General features: G+C 40.5%; 1 protein-coding gene and 1 pseudogene across 4 annotated transcripts in view; one reads left to right on the plus strand and one right to left on the minus strand.

Annotated features, from left to right (window-relative positions):
- The window catches only part of HMGXB3 (HMG-box containing 3), a 54,155-nt gene that overhangs the window by 6,285 nt on the left and 24,254 nt on the right, over window positions 1-23,616 (plus strand). For 2 of the 4 annotated variants that reach the window (XM_010591828.3, XM_064278111.1), the window contains exons 4-9: window positions 1,636-2,133; window positions 3,240-3,338; window positions 11,350-11,481; window positions 17,428-17,846; window positions 20,500-20,672; window positions 20,808-20,905. In XM_010591828.3, the coding sequence (XP_010590130.2) occupies window positions 1,636-2,133; window positions 3,240-3,338; window positions 11,350-11,481; window positions 17,428-17,846; window positions 20,500-20,672; window positions 20,808-20,905 (1,419 nt within the window). The remainder of the gene's footprint in view (window positions 1-1,635; window positions 2,134-3,239; window positions 3,339-11,349; window positions 11,482-17,427; window positions 17,847-20,499; window positions 20,673-20,807; window positions 20,906-23,616) is intronic. The other 2 variants (XM_064278112.1, XM_064278114.1) reach the window with 2 other exon arrangements.
- LOC135228895 (peptidyl-prolyl cis-trans isomerase NIMA-interacting 4-like) lies at window positions 20,882-21,788 on the minus strand (annotated as a pseudogene).

Here is a 23,616-nt window from a genome sequence, read left to right on the forward strand (position 1 = left end):
TGTCTTGGGAGCCTGTCAGAGCCCTGTGGCAGGCTTTCTCCTCAGCGGTCCTTCAGGTCTCCTGCCAAGTGGCAGGGCCCATGGGTTCTTCCAGGCCATCCTGGTTTTGCAGTGTTTGGATTTGTTAAGTCCATACTGTACTATGGAGTTAACCACCATTTAGCCTTGTCCTGCTGAACTGTATGCTTCGAAGGGTGACTTAAGAATGTCGTTTCCCCATCTCCTCTCCCATAAAGGCTCCATAAATGATTCAGTCTATCTGCTGTCATGTTCCATCTTAGCGCTGCTTCTAAGTTTTCATTTCTGAGTGCTTTTTTTGTGCGCTAGGCAGTCTTATCGACCTCTTGCTTCTGATTTAATGATTCTTTTGTAACTGACTGCAGCGTTCCTTTTAAAGATGCTTCTCAAATTATTTTTTGTACCATTTAATTTCAATTCTCACTTAACTGTTCACTTTGAACTTTTATATTCCTTGTCAGGTAATTTTCTGTTTAAAAAACAAGGCAAAACAAAAATACCTTTTTTTTCTCGTGCCTGAACTCCCTCTGTTGGGCCAATTAGCCATGCAGGGTTATGCTTCTAGTACCTGGTCTCCTTGATACTTAGAAGACCTGTCCTGCAGTCCCAGCTTGGCCACTTACTACTTTTGTTTTGGGGGAAAGTCATTTTACCTCCCTGAGCTTCAGCTTCAATTTCCTCATTTGTTAAATACCCGTTGCCATCAAGTTGATTCCAACTCAATAGTACCTAACTTAATTAATAGTTTCATTTTTTAAGGTAAAATGAGATCATGGATTTGAAAGCATTTTCTAAACCTTAAGTTCTTGTTGTTAGGTGCCGTCGAGTCAGTTCTGACTCATAGCAACCCCTTGTACATCAGGACAGAACACTGCCCGGTCCTGCACCATTCTCTTAATTGTTGTTATACTTGAGCCCGTTGTTGCAGCCACTGTGTCAGTCCATCTTATTAAGGGTCTTCGTTGAGGTCCTAGGTCATTGTTAATATTCATATTTCCCCCTAATATATTCAGGTCCTTATCAGATAACCTCTTTCTTATACACACATTCTCACAAAACCTTCACGATAGGTTCATCGACTTCCGTATAAGCCTGGGAGAAACCATTGATGCCAGGATCCTTGCTTTCTGTCTTGGGTTCCATCTCCGCCCGTTGATTTGTGTTTTGTGCTTTTTGTGATTTTAATTGAGCATTGTACAGTCTAATGTTTCAGTCTTTTGCTCCGTCAGAATCCTAAAGTATCAGAGCTGGGCAGGAACTCATAAATAGCCAGATTCAGCCCTCTTGTTTTATAGATGGGGCAGCTGAGGCCTAAAGAGAAGAAAGGATTGCTCAAGGCTGCCACACCTGGGGTTCCAGCTCAGGGTTTCAGATGCTAAAATCATTGCCCTCTCCAGAGTCCAGTCCTTGTTTTCTGCTTCCTGTATGATTGAGCAAGTAAGCTACATTGCCTATGGTGTGATTTACCTCGTTGTCAGAGACTGACCCTGTCTGAGTCTTAGGTCAAGAGAGTAGAGTCTTTCTGCAGAAAAAAAATGATCTCATAAATATATATCCATGTGGTCTTAGTCCATGTCTCTCTGCTTGTTTCCTCCTTCCTGGCTTCCTCATTCTCAGAACTCCAAGCTCTCTACACTGACTGCTGTGGTTCCGGACATCCCAGGCTTCCGCAAGATCCTCCCCCGCTCAGATTACATCATCATCCCCAAGAGCAGCCTGCAGGAAGACCGGAGCTGCCCTCAGCTGGAGCTGTGTGTGGCCCAGAGCCAGATGTCCTCTAAAGGAACACCTCTTGTGTCCAACACCGCCCCAGAAACAGTGCCCAGCCATGCGGGCATGGCAGAGCAGTGCCTGGCTGTGGAGGCCCTGGCTGAAGAGGTGGGAGCCCTTGCCCAGCCAGGTGCTGTACAGGAGATTGCCACCTCAGAGATCCTCAGCCAGGATGTGCTTCTGGAGGAGGCTTCCCTGGAGGTAGGGGAGAGCCACCAGCCTTACCAGACCAGCCTGGTGATTGAAGAAGCTTTGGTGGATGGCTCACCAGACCTCCACACCAGAAGCCTGGCCGTGCCCCACTCACAGGTTGGGGAGAGCGTGTCAGTGGTAACAGTCATGAGGGTAAGTGGCTTTGGCACTGATGTCCTTTGTTTTTATCTGAAATTACTAAAAAGGTGGCCACCACCATACGTCGTGATTCTGGAGCAGAGGTGACAGAGGGCTGGTGTAACGCTTGTAGTGGGACTGCAGTCCTCTAGATCCTTTTTGTCCTAGTCCTAGTCCAGAGCCCTCCTTCAGCTTCTCAGGCATTCTTACCAGCTCTTCTTTGTCCAGTTTAGCCAGAACTTTCTTCACATGAGATGGCATATAAAGTACATTAGCAGGAGAAGGAAAATGGTATTTGGGCAATCCATGAGTCAGAGCCAAGATCTTTCAGGCTGTTAGCATCAGTCAGCATTTATTTTCCCTAACAACTATTTCAACAAATAAATTTGCACCTTGAACTGTATATGAGAATTTTCAAATGGTCTTCCTGGGCAGAGTGTATGGGAAGCAGGAGGCTCTCTTCAAGGCCAGATTGATAGAACTATATCATAGAAAGAAGAGGCCAGTCTTGTCTCCAGTGGCCTAAGCCTCATGGCCAGTTGAGAAAGTTTCTGTGATCCCGCAGCCTGGTTTCCCAGGTGCCCCCGGGGGGAGCTGCCACCATGCCCTAGTGTGTAACTTCACTTCTGTTACCCAGGATAGAATGGCATCCTCTAAGAGGTGAAAGGACCAGCATTGCAGCCCTTGTGGCCTGAAGGGGTTAGAGAAGGTAGCCCTGCCTTCTCTTCTTTTATCATTTCTGGCCTTAGTTGATCATAGTGAAGCATGCCACTGGCCTGGTTAGGGTAGATCGATAGGGTGCTAAGAGTAACTGACAGGGTCAGAAGAATTGGGTTCTTCCTTTAACTGCTTATGTGGTCTTGGTTCTCAAGTCTTGTAGAACCTCAGTTTTCTCATCAGTAAAATGGTAGTACCCCTCCCTTGTGGTGATGGTTTTTTCTCTGCCGTCTTAAACTTTTTATTTTGAGATAATCATAGAGTCATTTCTCTATCTTCTGATAAGCACACTAGATAAGCACATTGTATATGTGATTATTGGACTTGATCCAGCTTCCAGTGTTATGGGTGGCCCTGGGTGTTCTTCATTTCAATGAAACTTATTTCTCTCTGTGTACATACAGGACTCCAGTGAGAATAGCTCCTCGGCGCCAGCCACACAGTTCATCATGCTGCCTCTGCCTGCCTACTCAGTTGTGGAGAACCCCACCTCCATCAAACTGGTCAGTGTGTGAGGAGCTGATGGCAATTAGGGCTCTGTAAGAATTCTCTTCCAAGTTTTTTTCTAAAAGTCTTATAACCTCAGGACACTAAACCAGCAAAGGTCTCAGGGATTATCTGGTCCAGGTGTGCTTGACCGGGGATCTGTGATTGGGATGCCACAGGAGCCATTAACTCCCTTCAAATTACGGTAGAACCTGTGAAAGGCAGAAACCTGTCAGAGAAGGATAAGTCAAATATTTTCCACTAAAAGGGGAAATAGAAAAATGGTAAAACTGCACTTTGTCGAAGGCGGAAAACTTGCAAGACCTGGGAAAACAAGGCAGTCCCATTGAGTTCTGGCTCTCACAGGTTTCACATGTATATACAAACTTTTCTCCTTGAGAGCATTTTTCTGGGGTAGGTACTATGGCTTTTGCCAGATTTTTGGAGGAGTACGTGATTTAGAAAAATTGAGAAGCCATACATTTAATTCAATCCTGTTATTGTACCCAGTACAGATCAGGAAAAAGGCCCTGGAATGAGAAAGAACTTGTTCAGGGTCACTAGACTACATAACAGTGAAGCCTTGGCCTCGATCCTTAGTTGGTGTTTTTTCCATCACACACTACAGCAACTGGGCACAGATTTATCCATCAGTATTTCATATTTTTTGATGGTATAATAAATACTTAATTTTTTAAAAATTTTAGCTTTTCTTTGCTAGTATATAGTAAATACAATTGATTTTTTTGATATATTGATCCCGTATCCTGCAGCTTTGCTGAACTCACTTATTAGTTCTGGTGGACTTTTTTTTTTTTTTTTCTTTAATATTTTATTGTGTCTTAGGTGAAAGTTTACACAGCAAATTAGATCCCCGTTCAATTCATACATGTCGGCACTCTCACCATTTCCACCCCGCCTGCCCTGTTTCCAGCCATCCAGTTTCCTTGCCCTGCCTTACCTTCTCATCTTTGCTTTTGGGTAGATGCTGGACTGTTTGGTTTCGTACAGTTGATTATTTAAAGGAGCACATTCCTCATGAGTGTTCCTATTTGTTTTATAGCCTAATCTATTATTTGACTGAAAGGAGTGACTTCAGTTTCAGGTTAAAAGGGTATCTTAGGGCAATAATCTTGGGGTTTTCTCCAGTCCCTCTGAGTTCAGTAAGTCTGGTCTTTTTTATGAATTTGAGTTTTGTTCTGCGTTTTTCTCCCATTCCAACTGCGACTTTCTATTGTGTCCCTAGTCAGAACAGTGGGTGGTGGTAGCCAGGCACCATCTCATTCTTCTGGTCGCGGGCTGGAAGAGGCCATGGTTTGAGTGGGCCATTTGTCCTGTGGACTAATTACTTCCTTGAGACTTTGGTTTTCTTCACTCTCCTTTGCTGCAAATGGGAAGAGACCAATAGTTGTCTTAGATGGCCGCTTGCAAGCTTTTAAGACCCCAGACACTACTCACCAAAGTAGAATGTAGAACATTATGAATTAAGTTATGCCAGTTAACCTAGTTATCCCACGAGACTATGGTCCTGAGCCTTCAAACCCAGTAAAACAGTCCCACAGGTGTTTAGATATGTCTAGGAAGTTTCCTTAACTGTGACCCCCCCTCAAATGCTTTATTGGATATATGAATGTATGTGTAGTACATACAAACATGCGCACAAATACGCCTATTTAAGTACATGTGTGTACTCATACACCTTCCCATATCCATTTCCATACATATCTACCTATGTAACGACGTACATATATTTTGTTTATTATTACTGTTGGTGCAAGGTAGTATATATTATAGCATTTACCATAAAAAAAAAATAGTTGTCCTTTATTCTTGTGTACCACTCAGTGTCTTCATTTACCTTGGTCAGGTTGTGGTGACCTCCCCCATATTGTGTGTAGCCTTTCCCATCACCATAATTACTTCTTCTCCTTCCATCTCTGGTAACCACCGAAGAACGTTGCTTTCTGTGGGTATACCCATTCTTCACTTTTACAAAGTGGTATCCTGCAGTTTTATCCTGCAGTATTTGTCCTTTTGTGTTTGACTTCACTCAGCATGATGTCCTCCAGATTCATCCGTATTTTAAGATGTTTCTTGGACTCCTCATGATTCTTCATCGTTGCTCAGTATCCCATTGTATGTATGCACCACAGTTTGTTTATCCATTCACCCGTTGATGGGCACTTGTTCCCATCTTCTTCTGTTGTGAGTAATGCTACAGTGATCACGGGTGTGCATGTGTCTATTCGCGTCACTGCCAGCACCGTTCGGTAAAGGGACTGTTTTCTTCCTCATTGAATATGACTTGGGCCCTTTGTCAAAGACCAGCTGTCCAAAGACGGGTGGATTTACTTCTGGTTTCTCAGCTCTGTTCCATTGGTTGTGTGTCCGTCATTGTACCGGTGCCGGGCTGTTCTGATTACAATGGCCACGGAGTAAGTTCTGAGATGGTGAAGTGTGAGGCCGCCTACTTTGTTGTTCTTTAGTGTTGCTTTAGCTTTCCTGAGCCTCTTTCCTTCCATATAAAGTTGGAGATTATTTTTTTCATTTTGTTAAAGAATGTTGTCAGGATTTAGGTCAGGATTGTATTATATTTTTAGGTTGCTTTGGGTAAAAAAAAAAAAAAAAATTTTTTTTTAACTTTTTTTTTTGGGTAGTATTGACGTTTTCACAGGGTTAAGTCTTCCAATCCTTGAGCATGGAATGTTTTTCCATTTATGTTGGTCTCTTTTGGTTTCTTGCAGTAGCGTTTTGTAGTTTTCATTGTATAGGGTCCTTTACATCCCTGGGTAGAATTTTTCGTTGTTGTTTTATCCTTTTGGGGGCTGTTGTAAAGGTGTTACTTTCTTGATTTCCTTTTCGGAGTTCTTATTAGTGTAGGGGAACCCAGCTGATTTTTGTGTGTTCATCTTGTACCTTGCCACTCTGCTGAACTCTTCTATTAGTCCCAGTAACTTTCTTGTGAAACCTCTGGGATTTTCTGTGTATAGGAACATGTCATCTGTGACTAGGGATAGTTTTACTTCTTCTTGCAAATCTGGATACCCATTATTTCCCTTTCTTGCCTTATTGCTCTGGCTAGGACTTCCAGTATAATACCAAATAAGAGGGGTGTTAATGGACGTCCTTGTCTTGTTCCTGCTCCCAAGGGGAACACTTTCAGTCTCTCTCCATTGAGAATAATGTTGGTTGTTGGTTTTGCATATGAGCCTTTAATTATGTTCAGGAATATCCCCTCTATGTCTATTTTGATGAGAGTTTTTATCAGGAAAGGGTGTTTGCCGTCATTAGATATCTTTTCTACATCAATTTAGATGATCATGTGATTCTTTTTATTTGTGTGGTGAATTACGTTGATTTTCTAATGCTGAACCACCCTTGCATCCCTGGTATGAATCCCAGCTGATCATGATTTATTTTTTTGACAGGGTGTTGTATTCTGTTGGCTATATATATATATATATATATATATTTTTTTTTTTTTTTTTTAATGTGCTTTAAGCGAAAGTTTACAAATCAAGTCAGTCTCTCGTACGAAAACTTATACACACCTTGCTGTGTACTCCTAGCTGCTCTCCCCCTAGTGAGACAGCACACTTCTCTTCTCCAAACTGCTGTTCCCTGTGTCCATTTGGCTGGATTCTGTCCCCCTCAGCTTCTCATCTCCCCTTCAGACAGGAGCTGCCCGCATAGTCTCATGTGTCTACTTGAGCCAAGAAACTCGCTCTTCACCAGTATCATTTTCTGTCCTACAGTCCAGCCCAATCCCTGTTGGAAGAGTTGGCTTCGGGAATGGTTCCAGTCTTGGGCTAACAGACAGTCCGGGGACCATGACCTCTGGGGTCTGTCTAGTCTCAGTCAGACCATTAAGTCTGGTCTTTTTATGAGAATTTATGATTTGCATCCCACTGTTCTCCTCCATCAGGGAATCTGTTTTGTGTTCCCTGTCAGGGCAGTCGTTGGTTATAGCTGGGCACCATCTAGTTCTTCTGGTTTCAGGCTAATGGAGTCTCTGGTTTATGTGACCCTTTCTGTTGGCTAGAATTTTGCTGAGAATTTTTGCGTCTTTATTCATGAGAGATAATTGATCTGTATTTTTTTTTTTTTTTTTTGGTAGTAGCTTTGCCTGGCTTTGGTATCAGGGTTATACTGGCTTCATAGAATTAATTAGGTGATATTCTTTCTTTTTTTTATGAACTGGAATAGTTTGGAATTGGTGTCAGCTCTTCTCTAATCTGGTAGACCTTTTGTAGATTCTATTGGATTTTTCTGCATAGATGATCATGTTATTTGCAAATAAAGACAGTTTTAGTTCTCACTTTCCAATTTGGATTCCTTTTATTTCTTTTTCTTGCCTTTGTTGAATAGAAGTGGTGAGAGCAGACATCTTTGTCCTGTTCGTTATCTTAGGAGGAAAGCATTTAATCTTTTACCATTAAGTATGATGTTACATGTAGTTTTCCATAGATGACCTTTACAGATTTAGGAAGTTCTGTTTTCCTTGTGTGCTTGGAGCTTTTATCAAGAATGGATGTTGGATTTTGTTAAATATTTTTTCTCTGTCTCTTGAGATGATCATAGGGCTTTTCTTTTTTAGCTTGTTAATATGGTGAATATTATTGATTGTTTTTCAGATGTTAAATTGTTTTTAAAATGTTAAACCAACCTTGTATTTTGGGATAAACCCCACTTGGTCTCTCTTGTTGAATTTGATTTGCTAAAATTTTGTTCAGAATTTTCGCATCTACGTTCCTGAGGGTTATTGGTCTCTAATTTTATTTTCTTGTACTGTTTTTACCTGCCTTTAGTGTTGCAGTAATGCGTGTCTTATAGAATGCATTGGGAAGTATTTCCTCCTCTTCATTTTCTGGAATAGTTTGTGTAGAGTTGGCATTATTTTTTCCTTACACGTTGAAGTCATCTGGGCCTGGAATTTTCTTTGTAGGAAGATTTTTAACTGCAGATTCAATTTCCTTAATAGATAAAGAACTATTCCAATAATCTGTTTTTGAGTGAGCTTTGCTGTTTGTCTTTCAAAAAATTTGTCCATTTCGTCTAAGTTGACGAATTTATTGAGTTATGTTCTTCATAATATTGCCTTATTATCATTTTAGTATCTGTACAGCCTGTAGTGATTTCACTTCTGTTGTTCCTGATATTGGTAAGTTGGGCCTTCTTTCTTTCCTTCCTCATAATCCTGGCTAGAAAGTTATCAGGTTTATTGATCTTCTCAAAGAACCAGCCTTTTGTTCCATTGATTTTCTCTACAGGGTTTTTCTGTTTGATTGATTTATGCCTTGATATTTATTATTTCCCTTCTGCTTATTTTGCATTTAATTTTCTCTTCCTAGTTTCTTAAGGTAGAAGCTGACATCATTGATTTGCGGCCTTTCTTCTCTAACAGAAGTGCTTAGTGCCATACATTTCCCCCTAACCATTGCTTTAATGGCTTTGCCCACAAATGCTTATATGTTGTTTTCATTCAAAATACTTTGTAATTTCCCTCTTGATTTCTTTCTTGACCCTCAAGTTATTTAGAAGTGTATTATTTACTTTCCAAATACTTGGAGATTTTCCAGATACCTTTCTCTTATTGATTTCTGATTTAATTCCATTGTGGTCAGAACTTTGTTGGTTCGTAACACCTAAATCTTTTACATTTATTGAGACTTCTTTTATGGTCCAGGATATGGTCTGTCTTGATAAATACTCCATGTGTACTTGAAAGAGTGTGTATTCTGCTGTTGGGTGGAGTGTTCCATAAATGACAGTTAGGTCAAGTTTATAGTGTTGTTCAACTCCTTTATGTTGTTACTGATTTTCTTTCTACTTGTTCTATCATTTATTGAGAGATGATATTGAAGTCTCCAGCTATAATTGTAAATTTCTCTATTTCTTCTTGCAGTTCTATTAGTTTTTGTGTCATATATTTTGAAGCTGCGTTAAGTGTATAAACATTTCAGATTATTTTGTCCTCTCGATGAATTGACCCCTTAATTGTAATGAAAAGACCTTCCGTATCTTTGTAAATATTCTTTGCTATGAAATTTATTTTGTCTGATATTAATATAATTTAGCTTTCTTTTGGTTATTGTCACTAGCAGTGTTTATCTTTTTCATCCTTTACTTTTGACCTATTTATATTTTTGTATTTAATGTGCTTTTTTTGAAGGCAGCGTGTAGTTTAGATATAAAAGCAAGGCCCATCTGACAATCGCTACCTTTTAATTGGGGTAGATGGTATATATTTAATGTGATTATTGACGTGGTTAGGTTTAGATCTGTCATCTTAGTGTTTGTTTTCTATGTGTCTCATCTGTTTATTCTGTTCTCTTTTGAATTTTGAGTATTTTTTATGATTCCATTTTACCCTCTTTATTGGCTTATTAGCTATTAACTTCGGTTGTTTCTTTAGGGTTAATAGTGTTCATCTTTAATTTATCACAGTCTGATCTTCTAAAGCCTCTTCTATGGATAAGTAATATATCCTTAGATGAGAAAGCTGTAGTGTCATGACTAGGAACACCTGCTATAATCTGATCCATGGAGAAACAGCTTATTTCTCTTGAACCCTTGTTGTCCTGATAATTACTGCTCTTTCCCATGCTCTAGTGAGTGGCAGACAAGCTCCTCTACAAAAGTGTTACGTGAATAATATTTAGGACTAAAACATCAACCTTAAACACCTAGTGTATTTTTCTAAAGCCATTTTTTTTTCAGCTATTGTTCAGGAGTATTTCCAAGTTCATCATAATTTAATTAGCCTAACTTAAATTTTTACGCTACTTTCTGAGGGTGTTCAAGGTGAAGAGTCTGTATTGGACCACAATCTGAGAAATGATAAAGATGTAATTATATCCCAATAGTAATATTCCCTCACAAACCTGTAGAATTTACTCAGGGATACATTTCCTCATTTCTTACCTTATTTGCCCCCAAGACACACCCATGAAATAGCACCGGCAGGTGATGTGTCCGTTTTACAGAGGAGGAAACCCAGCACCCAAGAGCAACAGCTAAGGTGACTTACCCTCAGATCATTCCGTGTGTCAGTGGCAAAGCTGGAACCCAAAGCTTGGTGTCTTCCCATGGTGCCACACCACTTCACACTCATTTGTGACTTGGTACTGCTACCATAATCACCTTTTCTCTATGGTTCCAGGCTGAGGTTGCCTAGTGGCAGCTTGGTGTTTCCCCAAGAGAGGGGTTTGTGGGTTTGGCCAAGCTAGGGAAGCTGGGATTAATAGCTGAGTAAACATTCACAAGTGATAGCACAAATTTGACAGGGAAATATTTTTTTCCCAGCATTAATCTAGAAATGGAGCATGGCTAGTGAATGAGTAATTTCTATCTATAGTTGAATTGTAATAACCCATTGTAGTACATTCTGCTCAAAAGGGTATCAGTGGAGATGGTGAGAGCTGATGGTGGAATATATTGTTTTTATGCAAATAATTCTCTTGAGTGTCAGAGTACTTGGTTTCTACTTTCAGATTTCTGACTCATTTTTACAGTGACTATGGGTCTATTTTTACATCTTGGAAACCTAGGTCCTAGGTTCTCTGATGTCTGACTAACAAGGATGAAGATGAAACAAATTCTTGGAAACGTTCAGAGCCAGAGGGTACAGCTGGGTGTATAGAGGGAATCTTGGGCCAAGAATCAGAGAGATCAGGGTTTTAGGTCTGGTTCTGCTCTTGAGTCACCATTTGATTTGAGGCAAAGCATTTAACCTCTCTGAACCTCAGTAGTAATAACACCTATATCATAACATTGCTGAGATTATTAAATGATACATTGGCAAAGTATTTAGCACTATGTGGTACCTCACTCTGAATTCAGTTGCTCCATTTCTAAATAGTGAACTAGTTGTATCTTAGGATCTTTCCAACTCTGGCTTTTTATACCATGAATTGGCTATCCTTTACAAGCTGGTGTCCTCCTGGCATTATTGTGGTTATAATGATCATCAGAGTCTAGGAGTGGTTGGACTGTAGTGTTGATTGTGACCTCCTCTTTCCGTTACAGACAACTACATATACCCGCCGGGGCCATGGGACTTGCACCAGCCCAGGTTGCTCCTTTACATATGTCACCAGGCACAAACCACCTAAGTGCCCTACATGTGGTAACTTCCTAGGAGGGAAGTGGATCCCAAAGGTAAGGTCCGTTGGTCATTGCTAACTTGGAAGCCCCACAAAGTACGCTTCCTTTTGCTCTTAAGAACAGATGACTTAAAAAATATTAATATTTACTTTTACTTCCCGACTATGTAAATAAGCCCTTTTTATTGTAGATGATTTGTTTCAAAAAAAAAAGAAAAATAGAAAAAATGTCATCTGTAATCTTAGACCTTCAAAGAAAAACTGTTCATTATTAGTTAACATTTTGGTGTACAGGTAGCCCCCAGCTTATAACTGAGTTCCATTCTGATGACTTTGTCATAAGTCAGTTCTGATGTGAATCTAATACCTCATTTTTTTTTTCCCATTATTGTTGCCTCTTATTTTCAGTATCTTTTTAAATCTGATCTTTATGTCCTTTGGGCTTGGAAGCATTACATGTAAACTTACAGGTATATTTTCATGTATACATAAATACATAGCTCATAAAAATTTAGTGATGAAGAAGAGTTGGATGACTTTGGAATTTTGTCATCTGTGGTAGTAACTCCATCTATGGAAGGTTCTGGAGCATCTGGATTATCCTGGGAATGGGAATGATGTTTCTAGTCAGAAAATTAGTGAGAGTTGTTTGTATGGCCCTTTTCTTCTTCATATATTTCACAGTAACATATCGCTGCATCCCAAATTCACCTGTCGAATTCAGCAAAGCAGCATTTGGGTCCATAAGCTCCTGGTTTAGTTTAGAAAAAACTCCAGCTAATGCGTTCACTGTACAGTTTACTGACAACTTCTCTCCTTCCTCTTCCATCTTGTCCAGCTCACTGAAGAAGTTTTCAGTAGCTTCAACATAGGAGCTTACTACTTCACCAAGTTATACGCATGTTAAGTAAGCCAAATCTGCATTTGAAGTGATGAATCCACCCCTTGCTGGCGTTAAAGTACACATGGTAGTTTTCTCCTTTCTGTTCCTTTAGGTTCTCAAAAAGGCTACCTGCTATTGTTTGAATCATGACTCATAGGAATACTCTGAATTTGGTCTTCTGTCCAAATCATCAGCGGCTTCTCTACCTCGTGGATTGGCCTTGCCTCCTCTTTGTTAAAGTTGTTGAATTTATGTCACTCCTCCTTTAACTGCCTCCAAAATCCTGTTCCTATCTTTAATAATTTTCGAAATGGTTGAATGAGATGGCCCTTCCTCACATGCTGTTTTGCTGACTTTCTTTCCATTATCATAGGTCTTAATGATCTTCATCGTTATATTCCACGTCTAGAACCTTCCTTGCCTTCTTTTTTGGATTAGAACATTCAGTGGCATGGCTCCTTTTGCTACCTGTATTGTTGGGGGTATGAGCACTGCAGGTGTTACAGTTAGAGAAACTTGAACAACTCAGCTTCTAATTAACAACTGATGCTTTTTGTGGTACAAAATGCTGAGTAAGATCATGCCGTAGGCCTAGTCTACAGTGAAGTTGGTGTCAGTTTCATAACAGTGAAGTTGGAGTCTTAACAGCTGTCAGGCACGCATGCAGTTCAGTTGTTGTGTGTTGTTAGAGTTGAATGTTGCTCAATTTTCTATCCATTACGACTCCAGACACCGACACCAGCTGCACTGTAGACCAGGCCATAGCCTACTATGTGGCAGTGTTTTGAACAGTGAATCATAAAATTGAACATCTGAGAATGATACATCAGGAAATTAGACACTGCAGTGTTGTAGGTGGTACATGTTACTGATGGTAATATGTGAAAAAGAATAAAGGATGGTCATAAGTGCAATTTGTTGAATCTTGGATATAAGTCAAGGACTTATAACTTTCTTCCATTCTTTTCTCTTTTAATATACAAGTTCTGTATCTTGCTTCTTTTTGTTTGTTTTTCATTTAACGAATCATGCCATTCAGGATTCTTCAGAAACATTCTAATTCATAATTTCCTGTGAATGACAACACCATTTTAATTTATGCATTTCCTGTTATTATTAAAGTTATCATTCAGATGCATAGCTCACATCTTCTTAATCCTTAGTGGAAGTCCTTGACCTGATATTTAAGGCCTTCCATAATCTAACTTTGCAGATTTGGAAAGATTTTGTCTGTGTATCTCCTATAGCCAAGCTAGATGATTGTTCCCTTTTATGTCTGATGTGAATGCATAACCATGGTTCATGGCTCATTGTTAACACCGCTTCTTCCATGATACATCCCTAGGTTCCCTCAGGGCAGAATGAATGGCTTTCGCTATATATGTGACTGTAACACCCGTGCCTTTATTTAGCAGTCATCACCATCTAGCACTGGTGTCTGTGTATGTCACATTGTGAGCGCCTTCATTACCTTTGCATCCTCCACAGCCCTTGTCCATTGGAGATACACATTAAATAAAGGAGCATCACAACCATGTCTCTGAAGTTCAGGTCAACGCAGGTCTTTGTCATCTATTGTGTGCTTGGCACTGACTGGATAAAATACATATTTTTGCTAACTTTTTTATATGAGACTGTGAATTACTTAGGGTCAAAATGAGTAGAACAGGCAGTAAATTCTGAAGTTAGTTCATAGAGGAGAGGCGTTTATAAGGACTGGAATGGTCAACAAAGGTTTTATAGAGGAGTTGGGTCTTGAAGGATTAATAGACTTTGGATAGGTAGAAAAGGAAGGAGAAGGCATTGTTTTTGTGAAAATAGCTTAGGTGAGAAATGAATTTGTCTTGTCAGCATTGTCTAAACTTTTTGTGTAGAGAAAATTTGCATAGCAGCATACTTACTAAATTTCTCTGGGGCGGTTTCCACAAAATATCTCTTTGAGAAGTACTAGGGTGGTGACTTTTGCCTTCTGGATAGTGTTGAAGTTCAAGAGTAACAGAATTGACTAATAATTAAGAAAATGTTTCTGAGGGTCTCTGGTATGCAAAAGGTTTGTGCGCAACTACTGATCTGAAGGTTAGTGGTTTGAACCCGTCCAGTGGCACCATGGAAGAAAAGACCTGGCAATCTGCTTCTATAAAAGAAAACGCTATGGAGCATTTCTACTCTGTAATACATAGGGTTGCCATGAGTCAGGAACAGCTCAAAGGTACAAGACGCAAAAGCTAAAAAAAGGTTTAAAAAAAAAAAAAGTGTGATTCTGGAATCAGTTCCTCAGTTCAAATCCCTGCTTCCCAAGTCTTTAGGTATGTAACCTTGAGCAAGTCATCCTCCATGGCCATTCCTTGGTTTAGGTTTCCTCTCATCTATAAGTGGAAGGTAATGTTAGTACCTATGTCATTAGGATTGTTGGAGGGGTCAAATGAGATTATCTACATAAAGTGAATGTCACAGTTCTTGGTAAATATTAAATCCTCAGTAAATGCTGCTATCATTATTATTGGAAGCGGTATAATTATTAACTCTACTGTTGCTGTTAGTGTTATCATTTCATGAGTCCGGAAGGACCTAGTGCCAATGTCTCTTAGGCGAGTTTTTTCAGGTTTCTTGTGCCCACCTTCTCTGGTGCCTGGTGTACCTTTGTGAACCCATTTGGTTTATTCCCACTGTAATTCTCAAAAAAAATGTACTCCAGGCTGCAGTAGGGAGATTGAATTGGGTAGTAATTGGGATCCACCTAGGCGCCCTCTTCCTAGTATACAGCAGGCCTGTCAAATGACCTTATTTCTTGTGCTAATAAGTGGCTAAATATCACGGTGAGCTTGTCTTCCCTTCAGGTTGTTTTTACTTTGGCTTTATTTTCTTTTTCATCTAATGTCTTTTGCCCCGCTTTGATTGAAGTAACTTTTGAGCCATGGTTCTCTTCCTGAGATCCAGCTTACGGCATGAAAACTTTTTTTTTCCCTTAGGTACTTGCTCTCCATCTTGACTTATTCAGATTTTTGCTTTCCCTGTTGCAAGAATTATTATGTAAAGAGTAGATAATGTGATTTCTAAATCTCATAAAAACACAATGAATAAGTGAGGAAAACAAGGTAATATTTTAGCATCAGTGCACCTAGAATTTTAGAGAGATATATGACGTTGTAGATCATCTAGTTCAACTCTTGAAGTTTCCAGCTGGGGGAAAATAGATTTAAGAGAAGTGACTTGCTGAGTTCACACTGCACCGATGCCTTTTCTATTAAACTACACTTCTCAGGCATTGCTGTGCTGTTTAAAGAGTCTAAGATTTCTTGAATTCTGATTTTTGAAGCAGCAAGTATAAATAGTTTCTAAAAGCTGCTGATGTGTTCATGCCATTCAGGAAGTGACTCACCTTTTTTTGCATTGTTCTAGCATTCATACTGGCTAAAATTAACCCAAGAAACGTGTGGCACAATTCCCAATGAGTTGGATGGAACAAAAGGTGGCGTATAAGGCTCTTTAGCTCAAAGCTTCATTCTTATGGGGTCTCTGATGGTGGTAATTGAGGTCTCTGAGCAGGCAGAGCCTGGTAGTATTTGCCTTCCATCTTGAACGGAAGTAACATCTAAAAATGGTAGGCTGAGTTAAGGAAATGTGAGGTCACCCCGTAGCGTTTTCTGTTCTGGTTGCTTAAATTACCCAATCTTCCTGCAAACAGCTTTTATCTAAAATAGCCTGCTTAGAAGGCAGTGTTCTGCTCGAAGATGTCGTTTCGGGGGTTAGTTTAGTTCATCTCCTGTTTTTTTGCTGACTTTTCTCTCTCCTGCAATAAATAAGCTCTGTGTGATTTACTTGGAATTTTTCTCCATATTTACTCATGTCTTCATGAGCTGTTGTATATCAGAATCTGAGGATGCTTTACTGGAGATCTCTTAAAGGTCATCTGTCATTGGTTCCTAACCAGGAGCAGTAGGCTGCTGGAGAGCGGGCAGGGGGAGGCTTTGGAAATAGAGGAGTTTTTGTTAGTCAGTAACTGGGAGGTACTATTGATATTTAGTAGCATTGGCCACAGATGCTAAACTTTCACTGCTGTACAGGGAAGTCCTACACAGTGAAAAATTCAGCCACCCAAAATATGCCAGTGCTCCTGACAATGGGAACCCATCCCTCTCTTATTCATAATGGGAAGATGATCACAGAACTAGGAGTAGAGCTGAGCCTGGATGGAACCCAGCTTTTATTAAAAAAAAAAAATTTTTTTTTTTTTTATCTCATTGTATGGTGTCTTTCACTATACACATGGAAGAAAAAACCTTTCTGACTCTGTCCTGTAGTGTCGCTTTGAGTCGGAATCGACTTGATGGCACTGGGTTTTTGGGTTTAGACCTATTCCAGGGACCACCACTGCTTTAAAAAAAGATTTTTTTTTTTATTTAAGTGCATCTATCTATGTATTATTTCCATAGCTGATTAGATGAAAGCTAAAGTACCAAGGAATTTTTGAAAGTAGGTTTATCTGAGATAGCAGTTGCTATTTATAGTGAGTTTGAATGTTTCTAGTTTATAATTAATATTGATGAGTTAATTCGACCCACTGAGAAGGTTGTGGCATACCTATTGTCACATATGTTTTAAGACTTACCTGAAGGAATTTGGGACACAAGGTAGGGTTTTCTCCAAGGAGTTTGGAAGCTTTGAGTCTATTCACTTGAGATTGGGGCTAAATGAGTCTTCTAAAGGGAATGCCAAGGTAAACAACTTAGGACTTATAAGCCCATATGGCAATATGTCGACTTCTTTCTTGATATAGAGAAATAGGCTTTGAGCAATTAAAGGTCAAACTAAAAAATGCCAACATTCATTTGATGAAACCTAATGAGGCATATCAGTAAGAAATTTGTTAGGGTGATAAAGAGCTTTGTCCTAACCCAGGTGTTCTTTACTATTAGTGAAAGGCACCTGGAGTCAGAAGACTTAGACTCAAGCCAGTTTTAGCCCTTGGGACCTTAAGTTCAGCTCTTCCTCTCTCCAGGCCTCAATTTCCTTATCTGTTGCCGGTACATTGTTGTGAGCATCAAATGAGCACATATTTGTGAACGTGTTGCCAACTATAAAATGCAATATGCATATAGATATTCTTATTTTTTCTAGGAGAAGCCAGCCAAAGTCAAAGTGGAGTTGACTTCTGGTGTTTCTTCCAAAGGCTCTGTGATTAAAAGAAATCAGCAGCCTATCATTTCTGAGCCGAATTCCCCTAAGGAGAATGCCTCCAAGCTGACACTGGAGAACTCAGAAGCCGTAAGCCAGCTCCTAAGTATAGCTCCTCTAAGAGAATCGGGTGAGGAGAATGAATGGGAGGAAGTGATCATCTCAGATGCCCATGTTTTGGTCAAGGAAGTTCCTGGGAATCGTGGCACAGCAGTCACTAAGACGCCGGTCGTCAAGAGTAGTGTGCAGCCTGAGGTCAGCCTGGGGACAACTGAGAATGACAGCCCTGGATCAGACATACCACCACCAGCTGAGGGAACCAGCACTTCCAGTTTACTCCCTTCTTCCAAAAAACCTCCAGGGTAAGCTAATGTGCTTATGTCTATATTTACCCCGTGTTCTTTCAGCATCCCTGAGTAGAGCCCAGCTAATAGTTCTCATGTTAGAGATACAGAAACTAAGGTTTAGAGACATGAAATGATTTGCCTTTCCTTCCACACTCTGCTAGCCATGCCCTATTGTCAAATCCCTATACATCTTTCCTTTTTATTCTCCCTAAAGCTGTTAGTAGGGTCTTGTTGGTACAGGCTGTGGGCAGTGTTACAAACCATGAGTTACCAATACTGGATACTGGATTTGGAAAGAGAAGCCTTATTAAGGCACCCTATAGAAATAAGCACCATCATGATAAACAGAGAAAAGATTGAGATTGTCAAGGATTTCATTTTACTTGGATCCACAATCAACACCCATGGAAGCAGCAGTCAAGGAATCAAAAGACCCATTGCATTGGGCAAATCAGCTGCAAGAGATGTCTCTTTAAAGTGTTAAAAAGCAAAAATGTCACCTTGAGGCCTGAGGCGCACCTGACCCAAGCCATAGTGTTTTCCATCGCTTCATATGTGTGCGAAAGCTGGACAATGAATGAGGAAGACTGAAGAAGAATCGATGTCTTTGAATTGTGATGCTGGCGAAGAATATTGAATATAACGTGGACTGCCAAAAGAATGAATAAATCTGTTTTGGAGGAAGTACAACCAGAATGCTCCTAAGAAGCAAGAATGGTGAGACTACATCTGACATACTTAGGACACGTTGTCAGGAGGAATCAGTCACTGGAGAAGTATATCGAGCTTGGTAAAATAGCAGGTCATTGAAAGATAGACCAACCCAGTGGCTGCAACAGTGGGCTCGTTGCTGAGTGAAAACCCCAGGTTTTACTCCACATGACTTGTTAACAGCCAGTAAGCAAGAGGCCGAGGTGGAAGATCAGAAAAACGCCAAGGAAAGGAGCAGTGGGGGCTGCTGCCCCCAAGACTGCTCTGCTCGCAGGCAGCTTGGGGAGATGGGCTTTTATAAAGAGCAGACAAGGAAATGCAAATTCATCATAAATACTCGGGATTGACCTTCATTGCAGGCACTCAGAGCTTGGGGATGACTACGCGTTTTCTTCAGACAAGGGTTTGATCCCCCCAGGGTAGAGGAAGGGATGAATTTTTCTTCATTAGGGTGTTAAGTCTCCACTCAGGAGTTGAGGCAATCTATAGCTGTTCTGTGGTTATCTTGTCAAGGGCACTTTCAGAAGAAAGGGCAGCTTATTTTGCTCAGTGTAGGAGGATAAGTCTCTTAGAAGGGTTGGGCTCCCGGGCTGCCTGCCTCAGGCTCAAGCGTAGCAACAATTGTTGGGATGGCGCAGGACCGAGCAGTGTTTCCTTCTGGTATACGTAGGGTTGCTATGAGTCGGAACCAACTCGACAGCACCTAACAACAAACGACAAGATAGAGTCCTGGCCTATTGGTCAGAGAACTCATTTCTAGCTGTGACTCTCTTCTCTTGGACCTTGAGCATACTCACTTCACGCCTCTTGATTTCACTTTTCTCCCCTGAACAATCTTGAGTTGGGAATTTAAAAATTCTGTCCACCCCAGCTGATTGAGGAAGAAAGATGGTGTGTAAAGTACATAGACCAGAGCTTTGCAAATAGGAGGAGGTCAGTAAGTGTGGGCTGTCTTATTTTATTCCCCCTTTTCCTCCTTGAGGGAACTGGATTCAACAGATAGCCCCTTACCAGAGGCAATTGTGTTCTTGTAACTGAAGGCCCTTATTTGCTTTTATCGGTGGTTCTCAACTGGAAACAATTTTGCTCCCGGGGATATTGGGCAGTGCTTGGAGACACTTTTAATTGTCAAATCTAGAGGAAGCGTGATTTTTATTTATTGTCGAATAGGTAATATATTCACATGGTTCAGTCATCCATTTCCATTTTCCAGAGACAATAAATATTCTCAACTTTCTATGTTTCTAGAGATACTTTTAGGCATAGGTAAGCAGATATAAACTACACACATGCTCACGTATATGTGTATGTATGTACTTTTTCCCACTTTTCTACACAAATGATAGGATAACATACATACTTTTGCATCTCAGTGTTTTGTTTTTGTTTTTAAACAATATGCTTTAGAGTTGGTTCTGTATCCCTAAAGAATGAAGCTGTGTACTTTACACCTTTTTGTTTGGGTAAGTTTAGTCACTTTAGCAAATGCTTATTCAGGTCTTTTATGGTGTAGGCCCTCTGCCTCAGTATTGGAACTACAGAGGTGAAGAAAACATGGTACCTGTCCCTTAGAGTCTGTAAGCCACCCTCATGTCAGAGACTGGTACTCTTTAAGTAATTGCTCTGATTAGAAGCAGGTTAAATGTTATAACTACAAAAATAGCTGTTGGCATTATACATTGTAGGCACTGTTTTGCACTTTGATTTTATCTTCATAACAACCCCATGAAATACAGGTTATTACCATCTCATTTTATATATTAGGAACTTAAGGCTAACAGAACATTGAAATTACTTGTCTAAGACTACACAGTTAGAAATTACTTGGTCTTATTCCAGAGTTTGGCCATTTAACCAGTAAGCCATCCTCTCACAAAGTACTATTTGGAGATTACACTTTGCTTTTCTTCCCCTTGGTCCAGGATTTCCAGGAGACTTCCCTTTTTGTTTTTTTCAGAGGTGACCTCACCACTGGGCCCAGAGCCCCAGAGCTTAAAGGCAGAACACGGAGCAAGCCCTCATTACTGGCTGCAGCAAGACCCATGAGAGCAATTCTCCCAGCCCCAGCTAGTGTGGGGCGAGGTAGCAGCGTGGGACTGCCCAGGGCCAAGCAGGCCTTTCCCCTGAGTGGTAATGGCTGGAACACACCCAGGAAGAGGGGCCATGTAATAGGACGGGGGCAGGGATGGGGGTGAGAATGGGGATGCGGGACCTGGGAGGCTCAGAATGCACTTAAGTCACCAGTTTTGCTCCTGGTTATCTCAGATAAGACTTCCTCTGTGAGGACTTGTGGTCTGAAGCCAAGCACACTGAAACAACTGGGCCAGCCCATCCAGCAGCCGTCTAGCACCGGTGAGGTGAAGGTAAGGCCATGGGAGCTGTCTGAGGAGCTTTCTGAGAACAGGCCTTCCATTTAGCATATTAAAGCCGTAGGCAAAACACAGACTGTAACTCTTATGCTGGCACATCTCTGAGAGGTGGTTTACCATGAATGATTCATCTTTTTTTTTTTAAGAGATAAAATGTATAAAATTTATTCAGTCTTTCATGATTTTATTTTTTCCCTTTAACCGTAATAATATGATACCTAAATTTTGTCTTAACTGGAAGGTCTATAAATATAGGCTTGTCCAGTCTGCTTACAGGCCAGGCAGATGCTGCATCTTGAAACGGTCCTACCATGGACCCTCTGATCATCCAACCCAAGCCTCCCCCTTGCCTGGCTTTATCGTCACTATATTGTGCATTCGCTTCATTGACTCCAGTTTCAGACTTTTAACTTTTCCGTGGCTCCCATGATTCTGCTGCATTCTTTGCCTAGAATATATCTGACCTTTACTGCATTGCTGCCACCCTTGGGACACTGAGCCTTCTTGTCAGCACTGTCACTCCCAGAGACTGTTCTCTCCCGTCCCCTCCCACTTCCAGAACTGCTTTTTCCTTTGGGCAGCATCTTCAAAACTTGCTGTTGAACTCTATTATTTTTTAAGTAATTTCTTTTTTTTATTATAAAATGAATACGTGTTTTTAAACTTTTTGTTTAGAAATCACTTAAGATTTATCCCAAAAGTTGCAAGAATAAAAATAGTACAAAGAACACCTAAATACTCTTTACCCAGAGTAGCCTGTTGTTAACATATTAACCCATTTTGTTTTATCATTTGTTCTCACGCTTGCTCCCTGTTTGCCGTGTGTGTGTCCATGTGTCCACGCACCTGCACACATGTAAAATATACATAATTTGAGAGAAAGTTATATGGCCCTTTACTTGTTAATGCTTCAGTGTGTATTTCCTAAGAATGGGGATGTGCTCTCACTGAAACAATGACACAGCACCTTAATCCATCATCTTGTTTTCCAGTTTTGTCAGTTTTACCCAGTTATGTCCCGTGTAGCATTCCGCCGCTTCAGTACAGAATCCAGTCTAGGATCAGATAATGGATTTAGTTGTCATGCACACCTCTTTGTTGGTATTGTTGTTGTGTGCCATCAAGTCAATTCTGACTCATAGTGACCCTTTAGGACAGAACAGAACTGCCTTATCGGGTTTCCTAGGCAATAGTCTTTATGCAAGCAGAATGTCAGGTCTTCTCTCTGGTGAAGCCACTGGTTAAGCTGGGCACTTAACCATTGCGCCACCAAGATTCCCCTTTAGCCCTCTTTTAAAAATGAATGCGTGATTGTTGTGGAAATATGGGAAATTTGGGTAAAGCAGTAAGAAAGTAAGTCCTCATGATCCTGCTTCCCAAAATGAACTACTGTTGACAGTCTCGTGTGTCAAAGTTTCATGTATTCAAGCACATTCGTTCTTTTTTTTTTTTTTTAAATATTATGATTTGGAGAAAATTTATATACCAGATTAGGTTCTCGTTGGACAATTTCTATACATATTATTCAATGACATTGGTTACACTTTTCACAATGTGTCAGCATTCTCATTAATTCTGTTCTGGTTGTTCTGTTTCTGTTAATCTAGCTTCCGTGTCCCCCCTTTACCTTCTCATCTTTGGTCTAGGGTAAATGTTGACGTTAGGTCTCATTTAGATGATTGTTTAGAGGAGCACAGTACTCACAGGTGGTACTTATTTTATGAGCCACTCTGTCCTTTGGCTGATAAGTGACCTCCAGGAGTGGTTTCAGTTCCAGATTTAAAGGGTATCACAGGGTGATAGTTGTGGGGGTTCCTCTAGTCTCTACTGGTCCAGCAAGTCTGGCCTATTTTAGGAATTTGAGTTTTGTTCTACATTTTTCTCCATTCCATCCAGGACCTTCTATTGGGTCCCTGGTTGGAATGGTTGGTAGTGGTAGCCAGGCACCATCTAGTTCTTCTGGTCTCAAGGTAGATGATATTGTTGTTCATGTAGGCCATTGGTCCTGTAGACTAGTTTCTTCTCTGAGTCTTTGGTTTCCTTCTTTCTCTTTAGCTCCAGATGAGTAGAGACCAGTAGTTGTATCCTAGATGGCTGCATACGAGCTTTTAAGACCCCAGACACTACTCACCAAACTAGGACATAGAACGTTGTCTTTATGGACCATATTATGCCAGTTGACTGAGTTGCCACATGGGACTATGGTTCTAAGCCCTCAAACCCAGTACAACAATCCTATGGTTGTGTCTAGGAAGTATCCATAACTTCAGGCACATTCATAATTATTTACTTTAGATCCTTTGTCATATGTGGCTAGAGTAGTTATGGTCAAAATTTCTTAGACGGGTTTTTTGCAGACTTTTTTGACAATGACCTGACCCTCAGTAACAAGCACATTTTTATATCACAGTCCAGTGAACATATGTATACATATATATGCACATCAAACACTTAATGCATTTTTTCCCTTATTATATGCAGTCATTTTAGGGTTTCCGTTTCTATTTGCAGAATGCTGGCTTCAGCTTGTTAAATTAATTTTATGACCCCTCATTGAGTTTTGACCCTCTTTTTTAAAAACACTGCCAAAGATTAAGTTGTGGGACAATCAATCTGCTGTCCCCCCTGCCATGTGCCTTGTGAGGTAAGTTCCTTTGTTTGAAAGCTCTCGATTTTCCCTGACAAGAATGCCAGCTGCTTTTACT

Source organism: Loxodonta africana, chromosome 2, assembly GCF_030014295.1.
Source record: "Loxodonta africana isolate mLoxAfr1 chromosome 2, mLoxAfr1.hap2, whole genome shotgun sequence".
NCBI lineage: Eukaryota > Metazoa > Chordata > Mammalia > Proboscidea > Elephantidae > Loxodonta > Loxodonta africana.